The following is a 7,997-nucleotide window of genomic DNA, read 5'->3' on the forward strand; positions in this document are numbered from 1 at the left end:
CGTGCTTTGTGTTAAATGTCCTGGCGCCGGGTCCTGTCGCTGTGTACATGTTCGGTCTCTTTAATCTAATTTTGTGATGTACATCTGAATGAATGAATGGATTTTGCACGATCGAAACCTTTTATATAGTTGTTTTAAAACAAGATGAGAAACTTTTCGTATTTTATTTCCATTAATGACAACTGAACGGAAGCTAACAGCGATATATGTCCATCATAGTTTTAATAATAATGTACGTTTATGTTCGTAAAAAGTAAACTTCCAAATTAATAATAACTACACGATTTATATTTTTGACGTAAGTTACGCGAGTAAATAAAATATACAAATCATTCCCAATTTCAGGTAAGTGAATGATATTATTATCTTAATCTTTAATCTTAAATTTGAAATGTAAGAGTCCTAACAAACAAATCTTTCCTCCGATCTTTTTAATTCAATTATTGACAAGGAAATTCATAACGTGACGCAGGTCACGCAATGAGCTCAGTCGATGATTTTACTGTTTTTTTCTTCTTTCTTCGCGTCTATATAACCTGTTAATAGGCATAAGACGTCAACAAAATCAAAAAAAAGTTTAAACTTGCTTTCTTTGTGCAAATCATAGCTCCCAAATGTAAATTTAGCGGACCAGATCACTTAGCGGAGGACGAATTCAAAAATTAGCTTTATGCAAATTAGACACGAGGAGGTCGTAAACTTTCGTTTCTCATTTGTGTGAATCTTGAGTGCCCAGATTTTTTATTTGATATTATAACAGAAGAGACATCGAGCTTTTGCACAGTGTTTATTTTGACTCGATATCGGACATATCAAGGTGCTTTTTTGGCCTCCAAAGTTTCTCAATTTTTGCCCTTTCCCGAAGTGCTTGATAAAGCAATATTTTAAAAGGCGAAGGAAACCTCAAAATAGCCGGAAAAAATTGAAAGTTTATGTTGCCTGAAAGAAGAAAGGTCAAGCTATTATTCTAAGTTTATTTCGATTCAAAGCATTGAAAATTGCTCTTATAGGAATATCGAGAACTTTGCCATTTTTACGCATATTTTTTGCATATTTAATGAGCTAAAACCGTTATTTTCGTTTTTTCTTAATTTCTCGAAAACCATAAATTCCTAGAAGATGAAAATAATATTTTCGAACATAGTTCCCCAAAGGTGTTATTCAGGCAAAGTTTCAAGATGTTCGATTTTCCCAGCCTGTCCAACGATTCTTCAAATTCTCAGTCGGAGCCTCTTAATATGCGCCAGTTTCGACCAATTTCGACAGGTAGTCATCAAATGACGTCATCAATCAAACTCCGCTCATTTTATTTAATTGGCAATTGGCATAAGTTGTCATGGGAACATGATCGATATGTCAGGGTCACGCAAGAAGTGTCACGCAACGCATCACGCGGTGGCAAAAATCGCGCAACAGCAGGTGTTATTTGTACAACAAATCAGCTTTTTCCGCACGGGAAATGTGGGCTGTTTGGTGGCTTAGAACTTGGCAAGTTTGCTTAATCCAACGCACTCTTTTCAGGGTGTCGATAGATTTTTCCCCAACTATTTCATGTAAAAAGTTGAAAAAACCGTGGAAGAATCAACTGTTTCGTGGGACTCGATGCCAGCCATTCAGTATCGGGGGTGGAAGAGGAATAATGAATAATGAATAACGGGCTAAAACAGAAAATGAATAAGGAATATTTAAGGTTCAATGCTTGGAATAATGAATAAGTCATTTCCAGTAAAGGAATAATGAATAGTGGTTATTTACCGTGCTCAAACATTATCTTTTATCTTCAGGCCAAAGAGAGGGTGGGACACTCAAAATAATTAATTGTATGACGGGCATCTAAAGTAGTGCAACACTTCTACCAGAATGCCTAAAATAGCGTTTCTGGGGTTCAAAAAATGAAAATTTTCCCGGGGGAGCATGCCCCCGGACCCCCCTACTTTGTTATGTATCAGGCAGCATCAAGTCCATCCCACTAACTATCTGATTGCAAACAATTAAAGCTGACCCACAGTTATCGAGAAAGTGACAATCACGTCCCATCAATACACTACAGTATTTTTGTTATCACTTTAAACTGCAATTTTGTCTGATATTCGAAATTTAGCTTGATAAGTTGTCATTTTTGGGGGGGAAGGGGGTCATATATATATAAAAATTAGGATTTACGAAGGGGGGTAGGGTAAAAATATCTGATAACGAAGGTGGGCAAACGCGATCAAATTCCACCCCACCCCCATCCCATACAAAAGGAAGGTTTACTTTATTTAGGCAATAGGGAATAATGAATAAAAAGAAAAGTCTGAAAATGAATAATGAATAAGTCGTGAAAAATGTGAAGGAATAATGAATAAGTCACTTCCAATAATTCCTCTTCCACCCCCGATTCAGTATTGGGTGAAAGAAATTGAGGACAGCGGTAAATATAATCCCATTAAACGCTTAAATATATAGATCAAATGGTCAATTATATTTGCGGAGCTGCATCTAACTACCTATATCTTACAAATGCTTCAAGTATTAAACAAGTTAACAAAACTCATCGATCAGATCAAAGGAATTGTAATCAAGCAAGTGTTATGAACTACTTCGCCATATTACAAAACGACATATAACTAAATCTAATCAGTTCAGGATCATTTTGTCCTAATAAATTCACTGTAACTTTAAACTTTTAAACTAAACTGCAGCAATGTCCAGTCTTGTCTACGGTTGCCGGGGAACTGACTTCAATATCAAGCTTTAGTAAACATCATCAAAGATACCAGGGCACATGTCAGCAACAGGATCCCGCTGACGCGAAAAGCTGAGCCAGCATTGCAGTCGTCACCAGTACAGCAGTTGATGTCACATTCGAACGATCCAATTTGGGCTTTGCATGTTGGGTTGCCGTCCTTAGCACATCCCGAGCTGGAAGTACAATATTTGGCAAAGACTTTGAGTGAGCCGCCTTTCAAGTAGACCTTAGCGCATCTATCCGCATCACCCGAGCATGGCACTGATTTGCTTTTAGTTTTGCAGTCGTCCCACGAGTCCGTAGAAGAACAGTCATAGCACTTTAAACTCAAAGCTGAAGAATAAATAATAAATCAATAAATTAATTAATTAAGCAATCAAGAAACAGATAAATTAGAGTACACTTTTAAAGCGATTCTAATTGGACCCAATATTTATTAAGGAATTTTAAATAATTGTACTTGTGGTGCACGCATCCCATGACTATTGCCAAACGCCAGGTGCAGCTTCGAGCCCTGAACGGCTGGGGTCTCTTAAGGCTGGTTCTCATACAATCTCCCCGATCGTTTCTATCGCCTATGTCACTTTAAAAAGGTTTCTTGCGATCGGGGCGATTATATGAGAACATTACAAAGACGATCGCTAACGTCTGCGGCGATTGGGGCGATCACGTTTGCTTGGATCACCCGTGTTCTTTCCTTCTAACTTCTCTTTCCCTTCTTCGCCGAAGAACTGCAATAACACAGAAGATAGGAGGCAACGAGTTTTGCTCTTTCATTGAAGGTTGCCATTGTGTTGGGTCTAGGGCTAAAATGATTGTTTTTTAGTAGGTCCTCGCACATACCATTTCTTAGTTTTAAACTAGCTTTTTACTTTTTATAGAACACGGCATTCATGTAAAGCAGAGTTATTTTAGTATAGATTAGTATTGTTTAGTTATTTGTATTGTATTTATTACCTTTAGTATTTTATTATTGTAAATTTCTGATGAATTTACCGTGTTAAGTTACTACTTACCTACCTACCAGGCGATCGGGTCGATCATATGAGAACCAACCTTAAGTTTGTTCTTGGAAGAAACGTTTCTCTCACAGTGTGTACCGGCGAATTACCCCCCTACCCTAGTAAAGTACGTCCCTTCTACCCTGTGAATCGAATAAATCGTATGTCACGCTTTTAAGCTGTAACGCTGTCATAGTGATACTGAAAAAGAAATTAGGATATTTTACTATGTTCTTGCAATCGAATGATGAATCCTCGAAACGACGCTTCGAAGCGTTACCAAAACACAGCGTGATTATTTCATGGCCAGAAAGATAACCTGAAGATATTATGTGCTTGCGTGAGGCCGGAAATAGGAGATGCTGCCACCAGATTAGAAAGGTCAGCAAATCGTTCAGTGCGCGTATAAATATGTATTAAAAAACGAAAATGGCTTATTTAGTAAAGGAAATGTTAAAAACATACTCCAAATTTAAAATATCAGTCTTGTAAAATCGCGCTGTAGCGATAATTTATTTTACTGTAATTTCTACAGTAAAAGCGACAAGAGATACGCCCCCTTATGCTGGCGACACAGGAATTCTAAACAGAGACAAGCAACATGATTACGCAACAGCGAAAAAATAAAACACTAAAAAGTGGTGCATTTACCAATACTTTGTTCTAAATATACAAAAAATATGATATCCAATGTTAAAACCATGACAGACACAATCTAAGATGCGGTAAAAATGAACTTAGAATAAAAAGAGGAGAGGCGAATTTGGATGAGCGAGCGCGGATTAGCCTGCGTGGCAAACGAATTAAGAACCCGGTATTATAATAAAGTCAAACATAATTGATTTCGACAGATTCGCATTAAACTCCATGTCTCATTTCAGTATTAAACAGTCGAAATTAAATCTATACCTCGTTTCAGACCAAAGTGGCTCAAAATCTGCAAAATGCATACCCTTTGGACCTACCGTTGAATCTCGATTACTCGAACCCACAATAACTCGAACCTTTTCGATTTCCCTCCAGGTTGTTTTCTTAATAATTTTACTTTCGATAACTCGAACTCATCGGGATTCAACTGTATCTACATCAGTAGTTTCAATGAAACGGTCGAACCGATCGAACGTGTGAAGAAGTTCGGGGGACGCAGTCAAGATGAGCTCTTGCTGCAGATGTATTAAAAGGGCTAATGAGATTAGATAAGGTTCACTTACCAACCGGAAGGGAAACACAGAGAATACAAGCAGCAACTAGCCACAGTTTCATCTTGATGAGATTTATATTTTCCCTGATTCAGAGACAGCAGTCCTCGTTGGTCCAGTCCCCAGATAGTGGTGGAACAGACTCGACAAAATTGAAACTGTTTATTGACGTCATCACATGTTTCAATTCAACAACCAATCAAGAAAAGCAGAGAACAATAACCTTTATCTGCATCTGGATCACGAACATTTTAACTTGACATACCCTAAAACTATTCTGTGCAAACAGATATAGGTTATTAGCATTTAAACTTTGTGCTGAGCTGAGAGAAGGGAAAGGCGCTCGTTCCCTAGCCTGCGTCGCAGACGTAACCAAATCCCGGCCAGTAACTAAATCCACAGGTAGCCCAAGCTCCTAAAGGAGCCGTCAACATATAGACCACATATGACATTGCGTAATAACGTTATTATAAGGGTTTGTATGGGAATATAACGATCGTAAAAAATAATTCAAAATAGAGGAAAAATATCCAATAAAATTCACTTACCTATCCTCTTCTGTCTATATCTTGTGTTTCTATGCCGTTTGGAGGCGATTTGAAGCCATTTCAGTGGGTTTTAGGTTCGCTGGTTTCCTATCATTATAAGGGTTTGTATGGGAATATAACGATCGTAAAAAATAATTCAAAATAAAGGGAAAATATCCGATAAAATCGACTTACCTATCCTCTTCTATGCAAATCTTGTGTTTCTATGCCGTTTGGGGGCGTTTTGAAGCGATTCCAGTGGGTTTCCAAATCGCCTCCAAACGGCATAGAAACACAAGATATAGACAGAAGAGGATAGGTAAGTCGATTTTATCGGATATTTTCCCTTTATTTTGAATTATTTTTTACGATCGTTATATTCCCATACAAACCCTTATAATGATAGGAAACCAGCGAACCTAAAGCCCACTGAAATGGCTTCAAATCGCCTCCAAACGGCATAGAAACACAAGATATAGACAGAAGAGGATAGGTAAGTGAATTTTATTGGATATTTTTCCCCTATTTTGAATTATTTTTTACGATCGTTATATTCCCATACAAACCCTTATAATAATGTTACTACGCAATGTCATATGTGGTTTATATGTTGACGGCTCCTTTAGGAGCTTGGGCTACCTGTGCTAAATCAGGATTTAGTTCACTGGGCAATAAACAGATAATAAAGCCGCCTCCGCATCGCTCGCTCTTGGCCGGTGGCCAGCTGTATTGGTTTATCTCACACCAAGTCAGACAAGTCCACAAATCTGTTATAAAACAATTTTAACAACAGTAGAATCAGAAATTAACAACGGTTTTTACAAAAACCAGGAACGGGAACCCGGGAACCGGTGAACCAGGAACCGGGAACCGCGGAACTGGGGAACCGGGAACCTGGAACGGGAGTCTTGGAACGAGTGCACGGGGGTAATCCGTATAACAATTCAAAAATCATCATCACCATCAATTCTCGTCGCGCCAGTAGGCGCATAAGGCCGTAAATGGAAGACAAAAAAACGGAAACGGAGTACAATGAAGCTTACTAATTATAAGGTAAATGCTTAGTGTTACTTAATTAGGTTATTTCTAATTTTAGGTCGCCGTTTGCAGTGTAATTAGACGACTTGCTTTTCTTAGACTTGTACTGGTATCAAGGCGAAGTGCAGTAAGCCTATTCCTGGGTGAGAATTCGAAGTTAATGTAAGTGCAGGCGTTTGTAGAGTCCAACATCGTTATCAGGGACGTCGATAATGGACAGAGCTAAAACAAATAAGGCAGAGTTAACTGAGTTAAATAAGGCAGTCTTTTAGTAAACTAAATAAACAGCATATTTATTCAAATTATTGCATGTAGAGATCTGCTCAACGAGCTGGTAATTACCATTGAACAACGTTACTTGACAGATTATCTTGTTTGTGCGAATACAAATTTGCTTCCTGATAACCCAACAGATTATTAACCCAAAGTAACATCAGAAAATATAAGTTCCATTATATATTTGTATCGAAGAAAATAGTAAACAGTTGAGAAATGAAACAGACAGAACTTTAAAATAATACTGTAAACATTATATGAAGTCAACGCGGTGAGCTTCCATTTCTGAATTGATTACAGTCCGACCTCTATTAAGCGGCCACCTATTAAGCGGCCACCCTCCATTAAGCAGCCACTTTCCAAAGTCCCGATTAATTTGTCACTAAGCTTCTGTATTTGATACCTCTATTCAACGGCCACCTCCATTGAGTGGCCGCGGCCACCTTTTTGCTGTCGCAAGTGTATTATTTATATGGTTTTTACCTCCATTAAGCGGCCAGCAAATTATCTTTCCAATCGAAATGGTGACAGATGCTACTTATCGGCCGTGAAATATTTTGATTATTTTTTTTCACATACTAACTGTTGATGCAAAAAGGCCTAAGAAACTTGTCAACGATTTTTTTGCATATTTTTCTGTTTATTATCAACCCGAAGAAATACTGTACATTTCAACAACGTGCCCTCTGTGTTAGAGCTAGAACTATGCATGGCCTGGAAATACACTTGATGTTTTGTTACAATGAATTTTGGATTTACCTTCATATATGTTCACTTTTTAAAAGCACTTTGCTATAAAGAGTCAATAAAATCATGTTTACTGCCATTCCTATCAAATTTTTATTGTACCTCTATTAAGCGGCCAACCTCTATCCTCTATTAAGCGGCCACTTTTCAAAGTCCCGAGGGTGGCCGCTTAATAGAGGTCGGACTGTATTCAAATGTTGTGCAGCTTTCGATTAGTTCTGGATACTTACCTATTCGAAGATTGGACTTTTATAGAACCTGCAATGTATGTTAGAGACTGAATTTTTGAAGAACAACGTTCAAGTGACAATCATTCACTATAAAATACCACACTTACCGTCCATGTTGTTTGCTCCGACGATCGAGTTCGAACAGCGCGTGCTCAAAACTAGTTCCCAGACCCTTTTCCGTGTTTTCGTCCGCCATTTTGAATTTTTATTCGGATAACCGCTGTGCACTCGTTTCCAGACTCCCGTTC

At 38.1% G+C, this 7,997-nt stretch overlaps 2 protein-coding genes and 1 long non-coding RNA gene across 3 annotated transcripts in view; 1 reads left to right on the forward strand and 2 right to left on the reverse strand.

Moving 5' to 3' along the window:
- LOC144636624 (uncharacterized) overlaps positions 1-7,997 on the forward strand; it is a 121,065-nt gene that overhangs the window by 55,059 nt on the left and 58,009 nt on the right. The window lies entirely within an intron of this gene.
- LOC144636547 (uncharacterized) overlaps positions 1-7,997 on the reverse strand; it is a 103,314-nt gene that overhangs the window by 14,676 nt on the left and 80,641 nt on the right. The window lies entirely within an intron of this gene.
- LOC144636555 (uncharacterized) lies at positions 2,663-5,052 on the reverse strand. Its single transcript, XM_078495791.1, has 2 exons — positions 4,944-5,052; positions 2,663-3,064 (listed from the first exon to the last, which is right to left on the reverse strand). The coding sequence occupies exons 1-2, from the start codon at positions 4,993-4,995 to the stop codon at positions 2,730-2,732; spliced, it is 387 nt and encodes a 128-aa protein (XP_078351917.1). The 5' UTR covers positions 4,996-5,052; the 3' UTR covers positions 2,663-2,729.

This window comes from Oculina patagonica, chromosome 13 (assembly GCF_052425735.1).
Source record: "Oculina patagonica isolate OP01 chromosome 13, crgOcupat, whole genome shotgun sequence".
Classification (NCBI taxonomy): Eukaryota; Metazoa; Cnidaria; class Anthozoa; order Scleractinia; family Oculinidae; genus Oculina; species Oculina patagonica.

What these genes read in the sequence shown, in the direction of transcription:
- LOC144636555 (XM_078495791.1), bottom strand. Translation starts at nt 4,995, where the DNA reads ATGAAACTGTGGCTAGTTGCTGCTTGTATTCTCTGTGTTTCCCTTCCG. An exon ending in CTGTGTTTCCCTTCCGGTTG is followed by an intron (nt 3,065 to 4,943) that starts GTAAGTGAACCT and finishes TTTATTCTTCAG; the next exon opens with CTTTGAGTTTAAAGTGCTAT.